The sequence below is a fragment of the Zootoca vivipara genome, chromosome Z2, assembly GCF_965207765.1.
Source record: "Zootoca vivipara chromosome Z2, rZooViv2.hap1.1, whole genome shotgun sequence".
NCBI classification, from domain to species: Eukaryota; Metazoa; Chordata; class Lepidosauria; order Squamata; family Lacertidae; genus Zootoca; species Zootoca vivipara.
In genome coordinates, this window is record NC_142585.1 from 3,371,513 (window position 1) to 3,393,704 (window position 22,192).

Below are 22,192 nucleotides of genomic sequence, written 5' to 3' on the forward strand. Positions count from 1 at the left end.
CTGGGAAGAGCAGGGTATAAATAAAAATTATTATTATTATTAAAGATCAAATAAAAAACGTATTAGGAGATAATCTGCGAGGGCCCCCCTGAGCTTTCAACTGCCTAGGGGCCTCTACAGGGTTTAATCTGGCACTAAGGGGAGTGGGTGGCGCTGTGGTCTAAACCACTGAGCCTCCTGGGCTTGCTGATCAGAAGGTCAGTAGTTCGAATCCACGCAACAGGCTGAGCTTCCATTGCTCTGTCCCAGCTCCTGCCAACCTAGCAGTTTGAAAGCACGCCAGTGCAAGAAGATAAATAGGTAGCGGGGAAGGTAAACGGCATTTCCGTGCACTCTGGTTTCCGTCATGGTGTTCCGTTGCGCCAGAAGCAGTTTAGTCATGCTGCCCACATGACCCAGAAAGCTGTCTCTGGACAAACACCGGCTCCCTTGGCCTGAAACTAGAGATGAGTGTCACACCCCAGAGTCAAATTCAACTGGACTTAACTGTCTGGGGTTCCTACACCTTTACCTTATCTGGCACTGGAATTGAATACATGTCTTTACATCTATGGAGAACTCAACAAGCATTCGGCTAAATGCAAAAAAGAGCAATTGGATAGCCATTTACCAGTTGCTTCTAAGAATGGGGGAGTGACTATATTTAGCTCCCCAAAATTCAGTGCATTAGAGAAGCAACTGGAAAGTGTCTGGAAAGTTGTGGTGTTCTTTTAAAAAAAAAAAAAAATAATTCTGAAATATAAATTCCTTCCATGTGTTACTAATTCCTGTACAAGAAACCTCAAGGGGTGCACCAACTGTAGGTTCCAAAATACTGAAGGCATTACACACCCCACCCCAATATAATAAATGTATACCATCATATGCATTATGGATTTAGAACACCAGTTTGAGTTCTTGTTTGAACACAATTTCTCCACATCATAAACTTTTCTGAGGTTGCAACTAATCAACCGGAGACTTAAAAAGTAAACTCCTCTATTTATTAAATGTGTTGATATGGGTTCATAAAAAAACATAAAGAGAGTTTTATACACTTTATTAAAAGATCCATAAAATAAAATAAAATAAACAATAGCAATATAGAAGTAACATAGTAAAATGAATTGCATTATGCACATCTCTAGAAAGCACAAACAAGCACTACAGCAATATAACTGTGGCAAAAAAGGAAAAGATATTCAAAGCGTACACCCTGTTGATAGCAGCTGAAGGGGTGACTTGTTGCCAGCTTGCTACAGATATATCAGAACAATCTGAATCGGCATCACAGAGGAACCAGGAACCTAAATTCCTTGGCTGGCAGCCAGTTCTATGGGTTTCCATAAAGCTCGCTTCCATTTAAGTGTATGCAAGGCTGTCATCAGGCATTCAAGCCACCACCCACTAGTTTGAATAGTGGCCATGCCTTCCCACTGAAAGCTACGGGAAGGAAAATCTAGACATGCACATACCTCAAGATTGCAGGCAGCATGTCATTTTTAAACCCCATAATACTTACTCTGACTACATTTCCCCCCTAAAAAAAATCAAACCCACTTGAATAAATTCCTTGCAGTATAATTTTAAAATGTCTGAATTGCTTACTTTACATAACCTCCAATAATAAAATAGGTACATGCTCTTCTGGATGTTAAATTTTCATTATCTGGAGCTTTGGGATCAGAACCTCACATTTCCTTTGTGTGGAAGTTTAAAACAAAGAACTGAAATCAGGTGAGTGTCTTTGGGGTTTCTTCCTTCACAGATTTCTGCTGCTGCCAAAGGGCTGTTTTGTGTCAGAATTCAAATTTCATTTGGAAAAATCAGGGGTTTTGTTTCTGAAAACCTGATTTGGTACACAAGAAAGCAACCCTTAGAAATTTTAACTTTCTAAAAAACAGTAACAACGCCTCAATATTTTAATCTTCTACTTCTGAAGTTTGGGGTTTTAATTGGCTTCTGAATTTTGGTAGAATTTCATTTCTCTGGGTGAACAATTCTCTTGTCTGCAAACTTAACACCTCTTGAGGTTTGTGAATTTAAAGGTGGTGGTGAAACCCCCCCCCCCATCATCATTTGATGAATGGAGATGTCACCCCCTCAGCTGCTAGGATACTAGAGCCATGGCAACAAAAATCGTTTGGCTTCCACCACTATCAAATAGCATCTGTGTACAGTAATAAAGATCTGGAACCTTGTAATTCTGTGTCAGGTAATTTCCCTCTGTTGTGTGTTTGGAAAAAGACCACTTGGTTGTTGTTGTTGTGTTGTTGGGTGGCTGTTTGGTTTTGGGGAGGCATGTGCCTTTCTGAAATGTGAAGGTCACTAGCAAAAGGTTTTGTTTGGGCTGCCTGCCATGGCACCCCTGAGCTCTTCTGCCATCCCCACCCTAAAGCAGTTCAATTTTAGAAGATTCCTCCCCCTTCAATGCAACAAATAGAGACTTTCTATTTAAACACATTAGCTGTTTATCGATATGCTTCTTAAGGCCTTTGCACTGGGGTAGCTTTGCCTGGGACCTGTGTGAACACAGGGCAATTCTTCTCCCCATGCTCCCTGAACCTTATGCTGCCTCCCCCTCAGTGGGATGTCACTTTCTTGATACTGGAATTTATCAGAGAACTCCCCTAGGCAGCGGTGCACAAACGCCTCCTTTCTTATAAGACCTTGCTGAGATGCATGTACTTTCCCCATGCATCTGCGTCATGGGCAAAGGTGCCCTTAGAGCTTTGGGCCATGAGGTGCACATTTAGTCACTGTGAACCTTTCCTCCAACATGGGTGTTTTAATCCATACCCAATGTCTTGTGGGACATATTTGGGAGAAGAGAAGACTAAGAAGTGAACCCTACACAAATCCAGAGTGGAGTCCCTAAGATGGTTGCATGGTGCCTTATACACCTCCTTCCAGCAACTCCTGCAGCCAAGCTGGTGCCAAATGTATTGCTCTGCTTTCCTTTGGACCATATCAGTGAGGCTGAGAGGGAGGGGTCTTGCCGTCTGGGCAGATTAGGACCTTCATATGCATTGCCCAGACTTGCGTCCTGGGGAGGTCACTTTGGTGTTGCTGATACAGTGGTTTGACTTCACCCCTGGAAGTGCCCTCCATTGTCTCTCAAGACAGATGAAGGTCAACCAGCCAACCAAGCTGCTGGGGCATGTGTGTCTTGAAGTGGGGGCCCTAGCAGTGAAGACGTGGCCTTAATGCTTATAGAGACGGGCCTATACCAGCCTGCCTGTGCATTCTGTCTGTTGACAGGGCCAATCCCTGTCCACCAGGCCCTATAAAATCTTTGCCTTGAGCTTGTTCTCCTCCTGAACAATTGCCTACACCTCAAGCTTCTGTAGTGGGAAGACAGGCCCACACCCCTTACATGGCAGAAACAAAGGCCTTGTTCACATGCCACCCTTTTAAGACTTGGCTTTGTGAATAGCATTACCCAAATTACAGGCATTTTACTCTGTTAGCTAGCGTTGGGACAACTTCACCTACTTCACTCTATATGCTGCCAGCCTGACACTCACTTGGGCTTAAAGGGGTATGCAGAAAGCCAATTGCCAATGCAGCCCAAGTGAATCATAGAATTGGAAGAGACCACAAGGGCCATCCAGTCCAACCCCCTGCCAAGCAGGAAACACCATCAAAGCATTCTTGACAGATGGCTGTCAAGCCTCCGCTTAAAGACCTCCAAAGAAGGAGACTCCACCACAGTCCTTGGCAGCAAATTCCACTGTCGAACAGCTCTTACTGTCAGGAAGTTCTTCCTAATGTTTAGGTGGAATCATCTTTCTTGTAGCTTGAATCTATTGCTCCGTGTCCGCTTCTCTGGAGCAGCAGAAAACAACCTTTCACCCTCTTCTATATTGATATCCTTTTATATATTTGAACATGGCTATCATATGAAGATGTGGCTGTCTCTAGTACAGTACCCACCTATGCAAGAGAGAAGAATTTATACCAAAGAACCACTGCTTGGAAAGAAGAAGGGAGAGGTGGAATACTCCTCACTGTGGATGCTACATCTATCAAGTTCTTCATGTGGTTGGACACGAGCCTCATGAAGGCAGCCCTTAAAAAAGTCACTGTGAAGTCTACACTCTCCAAGATTCCTAATGTAGCTTCCCCTATCAAAATATCCCCGCTGCCAGTAGGATGATAGAAAATCAGGATTCAAATTTTTGGCAGTACAAGCAAAGCTCTCTGTGGGAGGGATGAAGGGTTTGGGCCTCAATATAGTTATTTGCCTGAACATACCGAGTTGTATCCATTGTTCGTTCTCGTCCAAGTAGGTCCACCAATTTAAATGGGTCTACTCAGAGTAGGACATAGTTGAATACAATCTTTTATTTGTAGACAACCCCACCTCCCATAATGTTGCATCATCAGTCTCCAACTTTCCTTGCAGATGCCTGAGCATGCCCTATGATTCCTGAATCCAAAAAGATCCTCCAAAGAAAACTGCAGGTATTTTTAACACATGCCAAAGTTCTAATATAGCCAGGTGGGTGAGGAAATGGAATTACTTTTTTAAATATCTGGAGAGTCAGAGTGTGGAGGAGACAACAGGTCAACCTATGGCTACTGGCCATGGTGGATACATGGCATCTCTCTTTAAAATCTGTGTACAGCTGTGGACAATGGAAGGGGGCTGTTCAACTTACGCCCTTCTGGTGGGGAGGCTGTTAGGCTAGCTGGCCCTTTGGTTTGACTTCAGCTCTTCTCATACCCAGTTTGTGCTGGTGACAAACCACTTAAAAACCTTTGCTGGTGACCTTTACTTTTAGATTAAGTGTTGTTTCCTATTGTGTGTGTGTTTTTCTTATTTTTTTTCAGAGCTGCAGGTTGGAAATGAGCCGGTCTCTGCTGTATTTTAAGCTATATGGCAAACTACAAAGCTTGTACAATAGCAAAGCAACAGCACGCGTTCAGATAAGTTTTATAGCAAAAAATCTCTTCCTTTTCAAAGCCTTAGTAATCTCTTTTACAAACTTCTCCTTGTATTATTACAGACTTTTTTTTCATATATTCAAAATAGGTTCCAAGGATTTCTTTCGTGGACTATGTACATAAGTGCAAAAAAGATGTGTCTTACACATTCGTACACCAACTGAATCAGTTTAACTGCAGCATATTGGTTTCTTCAACACTGTTATAGGGTCATTCCACAATATTTTTGTCTCCTTTTTATGTAAAGGTTGCTTCTTCCCATATTGCCCCAGTCATGATTTTGATGTAAAAGGCTTTCAACGATCTAACTATGATGTTTGGTTTTTGCAGTATTTTTTTAATTAAAAAAAGCTTGTTTAATTATGAATTCACTAGTGTTGAAACAAACAGCAGCACCAAAAAAGGTTATACCATCAGAATCTGATCAGTTTCCTGCATTCAAAAAAATGCTGCTGAATGGCTGTGTAACCCCATTGGTTGCACAACTCTGAATCTGGGAATTTGTTGTTGTTGTTGTTTTACAGAAGAATAAAATTTTTAGGCCTGGTGCAAAAACCTACAGACCTTAGCCACAGCACAAGTCCCACGGAAAGCAACGCCCTGGGGATTGGTTGTGGCTGAAATGTTTCCTTTTCTACATTTCCTTTTGATTTTTATGAAACAACACCACAGTGGTACCTCGGGTTACAGATGCTTCAGGGTACAGTTTCCGCTATCCCAGAAATAGTACCTCAGGTTAAGAACTTTGCTTCAGGATGAGAACAGAAATCACGCGGGTGCAGTGGGAGGCCCCATTAGCTAAAGTGGTACCCAAGAACGGACCTCCAGAATGAATTACAGTAAGTTCTTTACCACTGTACAGTATACCAATTCCTGATCAAATTCTGACTTGCGTTTTCCTACATTTGTTTCATCTCTAGAGTCTGTGGAAATAGAATAAAACCCCAGGAGTTCCATGAAAGTCTTTGTATCATCCAGGAGAAAAATACTGTGGAATAACCCAACTCACACAACAATTTCTACAAGCTATAAAACCTGACTCTAAATCCATGTGTTGTAAACTTTTAGACTGAAAAAGTGACATAAAAGACACAAATCCAGCGTTCACATGGGACTTTGGGATTTTAAAAAATATTCAGTCATATCTTTCTCTGACAGTATCGAACTGTACCTTAAACGAACCCATACTGTTACACATTACTTTTTTTTAATTTACATGTGAAAATTTCACAAATAATGTATAGAAAGGTAGCCATGTTGTAGTTTTGTTGCCATAGCAACAACAACTTAATATAATTAGTTAACAATGAATCTATCATTGTAGGAGTTACATACAAAGTTACTCTTTTTGTCTGTTTGTTCTTAAACTGTAAACTATACAAACTATGGACTGTATTTCTCTATATTTTGACATGCGGTTCAGTGTTGTTTTTAGAAGATAACTAAATGAGTTGAATACATGATTTAAAAATCTTAAACATTCTCTAACTCTCCTTCAAAAATCATATTAATTAGTTACTAAAGATATATAAAGACACACACACACACACACACACACACACACACGTGTGTGTGTGTGCACACATATATGCGATAATGAAAACAAAATCCTTAAAAACTAACATGAAAAGTAATGGAAAATAATGCAACATGAATAACCTGTTGTAACATAGTAACATTTTTTTAAAAAACTCTATTTACAATTATTTCAAGCTACCAACTAATAAGTTTTTTTCTTTAAAAAAGTTATTACAGTCTTTAACATACAATATATTCTAAGGCCTTAATCAGGCACATGGTAAGAATCAGATCATTAGCATCATACATCCTTTCAGGAGGAAGAGGAAATTAGATTTTGCTCATAAAGTTTCTCCCCCCCCCCCCATTTTTATGGATGTGAAATGTATTAGGGATTTAAAAAAGAAAAGGAGAGCTCCAATTTATTAAACCTTTCTGGGTACTAAAGTGTCCTAGAGATAACTGCTGTATTAAGTAATAGGCAAAGTTGAGAATGAAACAGGAGGAGGTCAGCATAATCTCCTTTCCAGGTCTGATGTACCTACAACATTCAATATTTGCCCTTCGGTTTAGCTGGGCCATACTAGAACACAAAGGCTGCCATCCTGAACTCACTTGCAGTGGTGACTAAACTGCAGTGACCCCTCTGAAGCTTGTTTCTCACTTAGGGTTTCTTTTTTTGCCAGGCGCACACTGGCTCCCTCCCCCACTCGTGCTCAAAAATATATGCACAGATATAATGGCCTGAGGCTGCAATCATAGGCACTTTCCTCAGGACATGCCCCATCAAACACAAAGGGGACTGACTTTCCCAGCAAATGTGCACAGGATTGAGCTGAGCACCAGGTGGTCCATGTGGTTGGCTTCCTGATGGAACTGTAAGCTGCCTGGATAAAAACAGACAGACCCCAACATCAGCCTTGCAGCTTGCAGATCTGTTGTTGAGCAAGCCAAAAGATGGGCAGCAGGCTAGTTGCACATGGCCAACAGCCCCCCTGCCCCCACCACACAATGTGCCCCCCCACCTGGTTTCAAAACTGAGTTTCAAAGTATCTGGTGACATGGCACAAGGAAAAGAAGAGACTAAAACTAACCCCACAGTATGCGTTCAAACTAGCCCTTCATATCCGGCCTGTGCACTTTCACTTTCTCAGACAAGATGCCTGGGAGATCTGATAATGAGGCAAGAGGAGTCCACATTGGCAAGCATGAGATTCTGTGGCTTTGCCAGGGGTGGAGCAGGCCAGCCAGCCACAGCAGTCCACAAATGAACTCTCAAAGTGCAACACGCAGTACATGGCATATTAAAGAGTATTTGGGAGTGTTCAGAAGTGGAGGATGTGGGCTGGCTGGGGGAAAGGGGGGCAGGGAAGGGGGGGAATATATGTAGATACAAAAATGACACCATTTTTTAAAAAAACCTAACCCAAACCCCTAACAAGTTCATATTAAATATGAATAAAAATATGATTATGAAAAACCATGTTCCAATCCTCAAGAACACTGCACTTAAAAACAAAAGAAATGGAAATCATTTCAAGAATCCCATTGTACTTTAAATCCCTCTTTCATTGTTTTTGTGGATGTATCTAGCAAGTTTTAAGTTTTTCATTAAAAAACGCCTTTTCATGAAACAACTAACCCCCCCCTCAAAAGTGATCTATCAGCTTTCTCATTTTCCCTCTGCAATGACCCGTTTTACTCAAGTTTCAGCATTTCTTGCATATTGTTTGCATAAGGCTGAGAGGAAATGGGCACATAAACACTGAAAGCTAGAGAGATGAACTTGGGATAAATTTTAAAAAGAACATATAGGTTTGTCGAACTTGGGAAGCTTACAGAAAGTTGCTGAAATTATGCTGATTCAAACATTACACACACCTCTGTACTAAAATAAAAGATGAGATTCCTTGTGTTTGTTATTTCATTTAGAGTCACCAAGTAGTTCAGTGACTATAGTATACAGAATGCACCTATCTAGGATTTTATAGTCTGTCGACTGTGTTTTCTTTCTTTCTTGAATAAAGAAGTCATTGCACAACAAGCCTTAAATAGTGCTACCCTTACAATGGCATTTTTAAATTAAAAAACCCCACCCCAACCTCCCTGTTAAATTTGGTGACATTCCCAGTGCTTTAAAAGCCGCGCTTGTCTCCCCTCACTCCACAAAGTTTTTCTCTTACAACAAACACTAACTCTATTTTTGTAAATAAAAATAAAAATGTTGTGGAACCTAAAATAAAACAGTCTACCCTGAAGATGTATCACTGCACCTCTGTGTTAGAAAGTGCCTGCGTGTCCATGTGTGCAGGTGTAAAGTTTATCTCTGGTATGTTCAGGGGTGCAAGGATTGAGCATTGAGTGTGGTTCTGGTGCCTTGTGCCTGGGGAGTGATGCCTGGTTTGCTGTGGGAGCCAGGAGGGAGGCTCCTCCTCCTCCCCTCTGGCTCCCAAGTTCTGCAAAAAATACAAGCAGGGTGTTGTGCCCCTTGCGTGTTAGCTTTTCAGTGCTTTAAAACTGTGTGACATGAATGCTGTAGAAACATTTTAGGCTTACATTCTGTGCATATCTATGCAAGATGCTTTAAAAAATATATCATTCAAAAAAGCAGGAATGGGTAACATCGAAGGGGCAAGTTTACATAAAAATCCATTTAGAGCACTGAAAACAAACACTGAACCTCCTTCCAAATTCTAACACTAACACAATCATATATATATATATATATCTATAGAAGTATACATAGGTGTCATTTCTGACTAGAAGAGATCAGGTATGTTCTCTGTTGAGGCACTGCCACAGGTTGTGCAAAACCCATCTTTTTTTTTAAATATACAAATATTGTCATATCCAGGAAGTACTCAAATCCACTTTTTTCTACTATGTTACAGAGCTGGGAAACAAAGTCAGCAATGAACAACAGGTTGGCCAGTTATATGGTTATGTATGGCTCTTTTTTAGGCAACTCTGGACTAAAATTTTCCAGGAATATGCAAATGAATTTTGTACGAGAGAAATGTATTTTTTTCACTTCCCGCTGATAGGGCCTAGACCTTTTAAGACCATGGAAAGTAGCACCAAAATGACCCTTTGCATTTGTTTGCAATTGTTCACAACACAATTGTTCACAACACAACATTATTATTTTTGCAGGTACTGTATCAGATTTCATGGGATTCAAACTTTGTTGAGGAATCTAAGTTCATGGATGGCAATGTAACAAACCAGGCATTCCATTCTTCTTTAGTTTCTGCCACTAGGGCCAAATTTGAACACATAATATAATACATTGGCTTCCTGAACATCTACAGTCCCCTGCTAAACACTGTATGCAGTCACTATCACACAGATTAGAATCTGAACTCAACTCCTTAACCGGCATTGCAAGGATGTCAAAACATGGTTCCAAGCACACACCCAAAACAGTGGCAAAACATCTGGATGAATTTAAACCCAACTATTTTGTCTGTCTCCTACTTTATTCTCTGCTCCCTCAAGAGCAATACCTGCTCCAATCTGCAGTGAGGCTGCAGTTTGGTACTACTTTCCTGGGCTAAGCATGGGATGTGGAGATGGGCTGCTTACATTTGAATGGAAAATTTATGTGTGTGTGTTTTTCTGTTCTATATCACAGTAGGCTCTGCGTATTAGCAGAATACTTTCATCTCAATGGCAAGAAAACCTCATTTTCCATAAACTGGTCATACTTCTTGATGTCACTTAAAAAAACAACCATGTTGGTAAAATTTCAAGATATGTTGTGCACCAATTGGAGCTTAAAGTGGCACTTAAAGGCAGAAATCTCTCTTTTGCCAGGTGCTTTTCTGCCATCTTGGCCTTGCGGGCTTGACCCTGTTTTGATCCATTTCACTTTCCATTCCCCCTTCCTGAACTGACAGCGAACCCCTTCACAACTTTTGCAAGTATTGTTTATTTTTATTAATTTATTAGAGACTCCATTTTGGAGGGAGAGTCTATTTTTCAGATGGAGGTTTCTAAATAACTAGCCCGATACGTATCTATATCTGAACATTCTTATCTCTTGCTTTTTTAAAAGCACACCATTCCTGTTTCCCAGTATAACATTCTTAGCTTGTCATTCTTTTTTTTTCTTAAAAAAAGGAAAGAAAAAAGAGGAGAAACCCATAACAACCACAGTATATGAAAATGTAAGACATTATGATAATGGAAAAAAAGTGTTGAGTATACTTGATAATGATGTACATCTTTTCTTCTTTTGTCTCTCCAAACAAATCAATATAGACTAGGACGTAAACAAAACAGTAAGATAACACTTTGAAAACAGATGAACATTTATGCATTGAAAATAGAATAATAAACCAGTAAGTCCACTGTGCAGGAGGACACTTTCTCTTGATGGTAGTCAGGAAAAAATATTCTTTTTAAAAAGTGTGTTAAAGTAAGATGTTATAAAAGTCTATTGTTATAGTTCTCTACTAATTTCTATGCCTTGTATAACAGAGTGCTGTTTTGTTAATTGTTTCTCTATAGTGCTTAAAAAAAGTTTGACATTCCCATGGACCAGTTTTTGGTTAACATGTAGGCTGCAGTAGGGCTTACTGTAGATGCTGTAGAGGAGGAAAGGATGGGCCTATATACACAGAGAGCCCAGGGGCAGGTTCCCACCAAAGAGAGAAAAGTCCAGTAACTCCATGATTTTAGGTTCATGATTCTGACATGGTTTGCTGGAATGAGAGAAAGAAAACAAGTGATAAAAGAGAGACTTGAAAAGAACACAAGAGCCCTGCTGGATCAGACCAAGAGGAAGGGTCACAGCTCAGTGGCAGAACATCTAGTTTGCATCTAGAAGGTGCCCTGCTCAATCCCTGGCATCTCCAGGTAGGATTAGAGTTGTCCCTTCCTGAGAACTGCCAGTCAGTGTAAACAGTACTGAGCTAGATGGACCATTGGTGTGATTTAATGTTTGATGCTTTATTGTGTTTTTATATCTATTGCAAGCCACCTAGAGTGTCTGGGGCAACCCAGTGAGATGGGTGGCATAGAAATAAAATAAAATAAAAATAAAAGAATAAAACTGAAATGGGTCTCAGTCCAAGGAAGGCTGAGCCATGCGATTCTTCCGAATGCGCAGATCTGGTTCTCAGTCTACAGGAATGACTCTGGTGTGAGATGCCAGTGTGCCATGGTTGAAGGAAGAACTTCAGATGAACTTACTTTTCCCTTGTTTGCTTCTACATTTGTGACACAAACATGCTGCTGTTTAGCTCATCTACTGATAACTGGGATATCTGCAATGAAAAATGGAAAGGAAGATTTCCTGTTAAAATATTTCCTTGATACTCACCCTGTCTGTTCACAACTCAGTCAGTTTAAAGGAAAAAAGTACAATTGGTTTGGGGAGTTGATAAACACGACCCCTAATCCCTGATAATGTCTAGGACAGGGGTCCCCAAACTACGGCTCCCGGGCCGGATGCGGCCCAATCGGCCTTCCAATCCGGCCCGCGACGACTCCCGCTGCCCGCTGCCGCCGCCCGCTCTCACGGCGCGCGGCGCAGCGACGATCTAAAAAATCGGCAAAAAATCGCCGAAAATCCTTTGTGCGCATGCGTATGGGCCTCTCCCGACCCGGAAGAGGTCATTTCTGGTGCACTTCCGGGTCGGGGGAGGCCCATACGCATGCGCACAAGCGATTTTTGGCGATTTTTTCCCGCCCGTGTGCGTGTGCGCATGCGCACGGGCGCGCACTCCCCCGCCCTCCGGCCCGCTGCGCGCGCACTCCCCTGCCCTCCGGCCCACCGCGCTGTCGGCGCGGCGGGCACCGGCCCGCCGCGCAGAAAGTCTGGGGACCCCTGGTCTAGGATGACTCAGTGGATAAAATGATGGATAAATTATTTTCTTCTCTGGCATCTATCAAAAAGGTGCCAATGTCTATATATCCACTCAATCACTTAATTTTGAGAGGTCATGGCCGTGGACTTTATGACATGGGTATATGTCTGCAGTTAGAGAATTGAACAACCCACATTATTTGGCTTGGTTAATCACCGAAAAGGTGTTTTTTTAAAAAAAATGTTGCAGAGTTTCTATCCATAGGAATGCTTTCCAGAATAAAAAAAGAGCATAATAACATATTTTAAGCATTAGCATGCTTAAAATGTCCGTCCACTACTGTAAGACTGTACTGTACTGTGTCAATTTGTGGCTAGAGGCTCAGTGTGGTTACTGGCACCCCATAACAAAGGGGGCGAAGAGGGAACTTGCTACAGCAAATTCCAAATGTGACATTTGTGATGCATTGAGTATATAACCAGTGTTATTGTTGTCATGCATACAAGGACTGCATCTGCATCAAACCTTTCCCTAGATCTTTTATAAAAAAAATGAATTTATGCAAAGCATTCTGAATTTCTGAAGCAGGATCTGGAACATTTATGGTTTTGAGTGCAATTCTTTCTCCATTTCCTTATGAAGCAAAAAGATGGTTGCACCTAAATGCCCCAAAGTTATTTCAGATTATATATATTAGAAGAAGAAAGATGGAACTTCCTGCTGACCCAATATATATTAATGGTTGGGATGGGTGAGTGGAATAAGCAACCACTTTTTACCATTCAAAGCCATTATTTATTACTAGTGGTTTTCAGCCCGTTCAATAACGGGCGCTAGAATCCTGGGGTTCGGAGAAGCGCTTGCGCAGCGCTTCTCCGAACCCTGGGACCTGTCCTTGCTATCGGCGGCAGGGGGACAGGAACGGAGGAGGAGAAAGCGCTGCTTTTTCCTTCTCCGTTCCTCTCCCGCAGCCGCCGACAGGAAGCAGATATCCCAGGGTTCGGAGAAGCGCTTGCGCAGCGCTTCTCCGAACCCTGGGACCCGTCCTTGCTGTCGGCGGCAGGGGGACAGGAACGGAGGAGGAGAAAGCGCTGCTTTCTCCTTCTCCGTTCCTCTCCCGCAGCCGCCGACAGGAAGCAGACATCCCAGGGTTCGGAGAAGCGCTTGCGCAGCGCTTCTCCGAACCCTGGGACCCGTCCTTGCTGTCGGCGGCAGGGGGACAGGAACGGAGGAGGAGAAAGCGGCGCTTTCTCCTCCTTCCTTCCTCTCCCCCAGCCGCCGACAGGAAGGACGCGCGCACTCTCCCCCCCGCCTCCTCCAACCGCCGCTCCTCACGGCCAGGGAGGGTTGTGAGGAGGCCTTCGCCGGCCTCCACCCCGGCGGGAGCGGCGGTTGGAGGAGGCAGAGTGGGGGGAGAGTGCGCGCGCGCAGTCTCTGCTGTCCAATCCCTGTATCCCTGGGGCACATGCGCAGTGACCCAGGGACACACGGGACATCTGGACGCAGGGACAACATGGACATTATTATATAGGATTATTTTTTAAAAGGAATAGTTCTGTTTTTATTTCTCCTTGCTATCTGGGCAGAAACACTTCAAAGAAGACACCCTTGATGTGATACTTCTGTTTCAGAACACAAAGCAGAAGAGACATAAATGAATCTATCAAAGATTAAAAACAAACAAACCCCACATTGTAGCCCAATGCAATTTCCCAGCACGGCTCGGATGATCAGGCAGGGAATGCTTCTATTCTTCAAGTGCTTCTCCCTGTCAGAAGCAGGGTCCTTCTCACCCACTCCACCAAACTCCTACTTCTAGAACCACACCCACCCACATCACCCATTCACCAAGAACTTCATATTCCATTGGATGGTGACCTCTTGCCCACAACTGAGGATGACAGAAGGAGGGGGGATTTAAATACTTCTAATGGCATGTCTGCTACAGAGATGCCACTGACAACACTCCTCACAAAATGAATGCTCTATGTGGGCATTTCTGTAGAACTGCTTGTTTAATTCCATTCATTTAACAAGAATTAAATACTGCTTAATAAAATAATAATATCTCTAAGTGGTTTACCAAAAATGGTAAAAATTATGTATTTTTTTTTAAAAAATAAATGAAACCAGGCTTTAAAAACAGTAGGCATCTGTCTGCGTTGGGAGACAATGAAGGAGTGCATCTCTGGGGGTGAGGTCAAGCTGTTGGGATGGTTGCATAAAATTATCAAAATATAGACACAAACATCAGATCAACTTTGCATAATAAAATGCCTGAGCAACCAAAAAAAAAAACAACCCCTTATCATGGGGGTGCTACTCATGCTAGAAGTCTCTACATTTGCACCTGTGGTCATGTGAAAAAGAGCACACACACACACCCCCACACTCCTCCCAGGAGACCTTTAATATGACAGCTGTTAACTGTTGTAACTGCACATGACTCCACATGAACGGCCTCGGCAGGCGGGTGCTGGGCAAACAGTTAACAAGGATGATGGTGCCTTGCCCCACTCCTAACCCCCTAAACTGTGAAAAAGTCACTCTGTCCCACGTGGGTGTGGCTCCTGCACAATACCTGAACATTGCAAAACAAAGCTATTTGAAAGGGCCAAACCTGATTGGCTGTAGCAGTTGCAGCGAAAGGAACGCTGGTGGCAGGTGATGTTGCTGCAGAAACAGTGGTGGGCGTAGCACCGTGCATCATGGGAACTTTGTTCAGGAGGAAGCCATGGAAGTGACATAACAGGAGGGCAGAGCATTTGGTGCAACCATGGTGACGTGCGGCAGGGCGGGGAGGAGGCGTGCCCCGCGGGGGTCACAGGGACAAGCCAGGGTGACATCATGAGAGGATACATCAGGGGAGGGCAGGACCCAGCATGCAACCACGGTGCAAAGCAAATATGGCAATGGGGGAAAGGGGGAGGGAAGGTTGAAAAATAAAAACAAGAAAGAGAAAAAAGAGGGGAGGGGAAAAGCCAATTACAACTGCAATTAGGAAAAAACCAAAATATTCTCAACACTTAGTAAACATTTATAAGCAGAACAATGATGTATAAGACTCTGGGTGGGTGTGGGGCTTGGCAAGTTTCCAGAGATCAGTGGAAGGAGAGCAGACTGCCAAACAGGACCCCACCCCCACCCCTGATTTTAGAGGCTGTGGCTGGTGAAGGGGCACTCGATATGAGCCACACCAGGCTGCTCTTGTGGGTGCCATGATAGCCCTCCCCTGCTTTGAAAGGTTGCTGTCCCCCACCCCCATTTTTGTGAATCTGAAAAGTTACACAGCTCACTTCTGAGGAAGTGCTTGTACAAGATGCTACCGCTCAGGGGCATGTTGCAGTCGCCATCCCTCTGCATGTAATGGCTGCCAAGCGCAACAAGCACCCTCCCCTTTCCTTTGATGCCAACTGGGCACAGCTGCTAGTTCTGTGACAAGGATCTTGTGGGTGCTATTTCACCCCGTTTTGTCTGCCTGAGTCCTTCGAAAGGAGTGGAGGAGGGGTGAAGGGAGAACTGTTTCTGTGACATTATTAACACCTCCAGAAAAGCAGAAATAACATGGGAGCTAGAAAGAAGGGGGTGGGCCTGCGACCCACTTTAAGGACCTTAAATAGACCGCAGGGCTCTGGGATTTTGGAGAATGTGGTCTTTGGAAAAGGAGTACGAATAGCCAAGTGGTGAGGAGTATGCTCTGGGCTGTGGACATAACACATACTACTTAAAGCACCTTTGGAACACATTCTCTGCTCCCTCCCAGGAAGAATCCTGGAAAATGTAGTTTAGTGCTTAACTAACTACAACCCCCAGGACTTTTGGAGGACTGAGAATGTGCTTTAAATGTATGGTGGGTATGCAGCCTCAGTCAGAAACAGGAAAAGAAGCATCCTGATAAAATCCCCTGCAGGGTTTATAAGCTTGCAGTTGCAAGGGATAAGGCCCTCAGAACTGGTCTCTCTTGCACAGACATGCCTGCTTTTTCAGGGGAGAACACAGCATGTTTGGGATGGCTTTCAAATAAAGAGGGTTCAGTGTAGGCATTATTATTTTTTAACCTGCCCTGCCCTGCCCTGCCCTGCCCTGAGGACATAGGACAGGTACTTCAAATTTAAAGCAAGTTGTGTGTAGGATAAAATAGGACCTTGCTGACCTAAAACATTGCAAGCTCTAGACACCCTTGGTCATTTCTCATGGAGGACCTGAACATGAGTCTGGAATGCATCACTTTAGGCTGAAGAAGGAATGGTGTCACATGGCTCCCCCAAGTCCCTGCCCTGTATACATGAAGGAATGTCTCCACCCTCATCGCTCAGCTCTGAGGGCCTTGTGGTAATTCCCTCACTGCAAGAAGTGAAGTTAAAGGGAACCAGGCAGAGAGGATTCTTGGCAGTGGCGTCCTTCCTGTGGAACAGCCTCCCATCAGCTATCAAAAAGATAAAGAACTATACAATTTTGCATGTGACGGCAGCCCTATATCGGGAAGTTTTAAATGTTTGATTGTTTGATGTGTTTTTATTATGCTGGAAGTGAGCCAGAATGGCTGGGGCAACCCAGTCAGATAGGTGTGTGTGTGTGGGGTTACAAATAATAAAACTGTTGTTGTTATTAAGAAAAGTAGTGTGTCATGTCAGGGCACAGGCTAGAAACTGTTCCTTCCCTATATGAATCAAGCTGCCTTAAAGAGAGAGTCAGACCATTAGTCTATTCAGCTCAGCATTGTCTGTGCTGACTGGGTCTGACCAGGAATATATCCAGCCCTACACAAAGATGCCAGGGATGGAACCTGGGACCTTCTGCATGCAAAACAGGTGTTCTATCACTGAGCTCTACAGATGAAAGAACAAGCGCTGTAACTCCATGGCAGAGCCCTTTGCCTTGCATGTAGAAGGTCACAGGTTCCATTTCCATGTGGGGCTGAGAAAGAACCCCTTCCTGAAATCTCAGAAAGCTGCTGCCAGTCAGTGTAGAGCCTTACTGAGCTGGATGGACTAATGGTGTGACTCAGGGCAAGGCTGGTTCCTACGGCTTGTGCCCAACTAAGTTTTACTCGGGAGTAGAACAACTGAAATGAATGGACCCAAATTAGCCATGACTGGTAATTTCAATGGATCCATTCTGAACAGGGCAAACATTGAATACAACCCTATGCTCCTGTGTATGTGAGGAGGAGCATTTAATCAAATGAATCCCCACCCACCGACAGTCTTCGTATGCAATTCATTACTTATTTTAAACATTCCTATCCTACCTTAATAGCTAAACACTTCCTCAGCAAAAGAGATGTACAAAATGCCAGCTAAAGCGGGGGGGGGGGGAACTAAATGCAACATTATGAGTCCCATAAAATGCCATTTCATAAAGCAACAACATTAAAAGGAAAAAAAGAGCATCAGATTTACCATAGCTGCCAAGTTATCCCTTTTTTTAAGGGATTTTCCCTTATGCTGAATAGGCTTCCTCGCGAGAAAAGGGAAAACTTGGCAGCTATGGATTTACTAATCACTGAATGCTGGTTGTAAGATCAATAATCTACTTTTTAAAGGCCATATCAGCACAATCCACCCGTCCCCTCACCTGGCTCCTTTCTCCCCTTCCTAAGATAGTCAAGAAGAGTTTTAAAAGTTGCATGCGTTTAAAAGAAGTATTTGTGAGCCAATAACAGGCTCCCCTTTCAGCCCAGGAAATGTGGCACTGATGTGTCATTTGACTCAAAAGACAACACAGAGGAGGAGGGGGGGGGAGGTTAATCTATTGCCTTTGTCACAGAACCAGCATGGATGCTAAGAACTGACCCTATTCAAGTTGGCTTATTAAAAAGGGCTTTGTCAAATTGTCTGGTAGTTGATCGATTAAGCTTTCAATCATTCAATCCTGTTCAGGTTGGTTCATTAAAAGCATTTTGCCAAACAGTCTCCCATTTCAGTTTTTTAGGTTGAAAATGGTGCTTTCAGGGAAATAGAAATATTCTCTGAATAACATCTTAGCTAGGAGAATATCCCCATTTGATGTCTACTGCCATTGTTTCCTTTTACCTGCTACCATTTGGCAGGATCCCCCCAACAATCTACTTCTTGCTTTGTGGATTAAGTCCCAGCCAACCATGGATCACACAAGAAACAGAATGGTGCCAATCAGGAATCACCAGGTGAACCAGACAACATCATGCTGCCATGCTGCCAATCCAATTTGGCTATGAAATGATATCACTGAGGGTGGATTCAGCCAATTGGGAGAGACAGCAAGAGAAGGAGAAGGAGAAGGAGAAGGAGAAGGAGAAGGAGAAGAAGAAGGAGAAGAAGAAGAAGAAGAAGAGGAAGAAGAAGAAGAAGAAGAAGAAGAAGAAGAAGAAGAAGAAGAAGAAGAAGAAGAAGAAGAAGAAGAAGAAGAAGAAGAAGAAGAAGAAGAAGAATAGGAGGAGGAGGAGTTTGGATTTGATATCCCGCTTTATCACTACCCTAAGGAGTCTCAAAGCGGCTCACAGTCTCCTTTCCCTTCCTCCCCCACAACAAACACTCTGTGAGGTGAGTGGGGCTGAGAGACTTCAGAGAAGTGTGACTACTCCAAGGTCACCCAGCAGTTGCATGTGGAGGAGCAGGGACACAAACCCAGTTCCTCAGATTACGAGTCTACCACTCTTAACCACTACACCACACTGGCTCTAGGGCAACATAAAAGGTTAGGCTGGCATTTTTGTGGGCACTGCCAAAAAGGAAGAGGGAGGTGCTTTTCGACACTGGTTTCGACTCTGCCCTACTTATTAGTCATTGAATTTGCCACACTGCATGGACATGAAAAGGGGTATGACCATTTCAGCCTTTAAGACAACAGCAGATCATGACACATGGCATGGTGTCACACCATGCTTCCCGCTCCTCCCTCCCCCAAGTGAGACAGTGGATCACAATGGCCTCATTCAGCTTAGCAAAAGTTTAAGTTTGTGGAGAAAGACCTACCAACGCTTGCTGTGGGAGTCATGCACAGCACAGACCCTGCGCACCCATGCAGTGAAGCGTGGAAAGATGAACAGAAGGGACATTTCATTAGTGAAGCAGTTAACGTGTTAACATACAAAAACTCTCTCTAAAAGTAAAAGGAGATTATCCTCTGTTGCTGCTACTGTGGCATCTACTGCCAACACAAATGCAAAACTAAAGATTCACCGTGACTGAACCAGATCTTGTAGTTCAGCCTTTACAAGATCAAGGCAAATCTGAACAATCCTTGAATTCCTGACAGCCAACTGTGCTTGGATGAGTTTCAAACTTGCACACCCAGAGCTCCTCTCAAGGCCTTCTTGTTGGTGCTGCCACTGGGACTGTCCAACTGGCCTTTTCAGTGGTGGTTTCCTGGTAGTGTGATGCCCTCCCTGGTAAGGTGCACCTGTCTCTCTCATTAATGACTTCCAGGAGGAATTTGAAAGTGTCCTTCTTACCCAGGCACTTGGTGGCTGAAATATACTGTTCCTGGCAACCCTGAGATCACTGGATGAGATAATGTTTTCAGTTGTAACGGTTTTTAGGATGGTTTTAACTGAAACTGTTTTTAGACTCTAGCTGTTTTTTAGAATGTTTTAATTGTTTTAAAACAGTTTTAAAAAGCATCAACCAATGATGACAGCTGTGGATTCATTTGCTACTCTAGGTTCCTTCAGAAAGAAGGGTGGGATAGAAATTCAATAAATAAACCAGTAAGATCATGGATCACACTGTAACTGATCAGATCTGTGAAGTTGGTAGGCACCATAAGGAACATCTAGTCCAACCCCCTGCAATGCAGGAATCTTTTGTTCAACATGAGGCTCGAACCCACAACCCTGAGATTAAGAACCTCATGCTCTACCGACTGAGCTATCCCAATCTGGCCCACTTCCTTTCCAGGGCATGCTTGTGCGTGTGACTTTGTGAAGGACACTGCTTCCCACAGAAAGCATTGTGTCAGTAGAGGTAAAATGTGCATTCATTGCCCTGCCCATTTTGCCTCTGGCCCCGCCCACCATGGACATGTGCCCTCAGAAGGTTATGTAGCCCACACACAGGCAGAAAAAGGTTACCCACTCCTATCCTATGGGAAAATGAGCAGGCAAGCCTAATAGTTTTGGGGTCAAAGAGAACACGGCATAAACTCATAAAATGGGAATGGGAGGCTCATCTGTCCTTGTAGCTTCTATGGGCAGAGCACCTACTTGGGATGTAAAGGTAAAGGAACCCCAGACCATTAGGTCCAGTCGTGACCGACTCTGGGGTTGCGGCGCTCATCTCGTGTTATTGGCCAAGGGAGCCGGCGTATAGCTCCCAGGTTATGTGGACAGCATGACTAAGCCGCGTCTGGCAAACCAGAGCAGTAAACATAAACACCATTTACCTTCCCGCTGGAGCGGTACCTATTTATCTACTTGCACTTTGATGTGCTTTCGAACTGCTAGGTTGACAGGAGCTGGGACTGAGCAACGGGAGCTCACCCCGTTGCAGGGATTCGAACTGCTGACCTTCTGATCAGCAAGCCCTAGGCTCTGTGGTTTAACCCACAGTGCCACCCGCATCCCAACTTGGGATGTAGAAGGTCCTAAATTCAATCTCCAGCATCTCTAAGTAGGGCTGAAAGAGAGTCCTTGCTTTAAATTCTGGACAGCTGCTGCCAGTCAGTGCAGACAATACTGACTTAGATTGGCCACTGGTCTGGACTCAATAAATGGCAGCTCCCTACATTTGTAATCAAGCAGAAGGACCTGGTTTTCCTCCTGCACTTTTGTGAATAACCGTTTCTGAACCCAAAGCCAGCAGAACTCCTTTATGCTTTTGTTATATCTGTTAGTCCTTAGGGCTGAAAGAGAGCATCAGGGCTCTCTCAGCAATTGTTTAGAACTGTCTTCTTTCATTTTAATTTTTTAAGTTTTAAAATATTTTTTGTTAAATTTCAAGGAAAAAAACAAAAAAAAACCCACATACTCTTCAATACATAATTTTGTTTTCTGTTTTTCTGACTTCCCATCCCGTTTTCTATTGTTATCTTATTTTCTCCCCTTTTGCTGCACCCTGTCTTCTATCTCTTATATCACAACAATGTTACAGTCAGTTCTAATTCTTTCTGTTACTCATACTTCAAATCCTGTTTGGAAGGTCTTCTATCTTTTTAAATAGAGGCCAAGACTGAGGTCCTGGAATCCCGGATTGTGGCCAAGATACACTTCTAAGCAGACACACACTGGTAACTGCCCAAGAATCCAGTTATTGGCTCTTGGTTAATTTTGTGGAAACATGAAGGGAGAAAGAAGAAGGAAGAATCAAAGAAAATATTGGGGCGGGGGCAGAATTTCGGCATTTGTTTTTATAGGCCCTGCGAAGGAAATAGAAGGTGATTGCTCTAGCTTTTAAATCAGTGAAGGGACAGAAAAGAGATAAATATATATTAAAAAAACCAGCATCTACCAGGATTGGAAGACAACCTGCCCCCCACCCCCCAATAAAAAGGTTAGTAAATATATCTTCTGCCAGACTCTTAGGAACGGGCTTCGTAAAAAGCACAACAGCACATTTTAGCATCTTAAGCTTTACAGTGGAACCTCGGTTTACGAACACCTCAGTTTATGAATTTTCGGTTTACGAATGACGCGGACCCATCTGGAACGGATTAATTCACTTTCCATTACTTTCAATGGGAAAGTTCGCTTCAGTTTATGAACGCTTCAGTTTATGAACAGACTTCCGGAACCAATTACACCCATGCTTCGGGCTAAGTACGCTTCAGGTTGAGTACTCCGCGGACCTGTCTGGAACGGATTAATCCACTTTCCATTACTTTCAATGGGAAAGTTCGCTTCAATTTATGAACGCTTCAGTTTAAGTACTCCGCGGACCGTCTGGAACAGATTAATCCACTTTCCATTACTTTCAATGGGAAAGTTCGCTTCAGTTTATGAACGCTTCAGTTTA

General features: G+C 43.3%; 1 protein-coding gene across 9 annotated transcripts in view; it reads right to left on the reverse strand.

The window, feature by feature from the left end:
* Positions 1-1,022: 1,022 nt before the first annotated feature.
* MBNL3 (muscleblind like splicing regulator 3) overlaps positions 1,023-22,192 on the reverse strand; it is a 135,712-nt gene continuing 114,542 nt past the window's right edge. For 5 of the 9 annotated variants that reach the window (XM_060270474.2, XM_060270469.2, XM_088665202.1 and 2 more), the window contains 4 exons: positions 19,217-19,252; positions 14,881-14,975; positions 11,644-11,717; positions 1,023-11,153 (listed from right to left, as the gene is read on the reverse strand). In XM_060270474.2, the coding sequence (XP_060126457.1) occupies positions 11,661-11,717; positions 14,881-14,975; positions 19,217-19,252 (188 nt within the window). In that variant the 3' untranslated portion in view covers positions 1,023-11,153; positions 11,644-11,660. The remainder of the gene's footprint in view (positions 11,154-11,643; positions 11,718-14,880; positions 14,976-19,216; positions 19,253-22,192) is intronic. The other 4 variants (XM_088665201.1, XM_035102023.3, XM_088665203.1 and 1 more) reach the window with 2 other exon arrangements.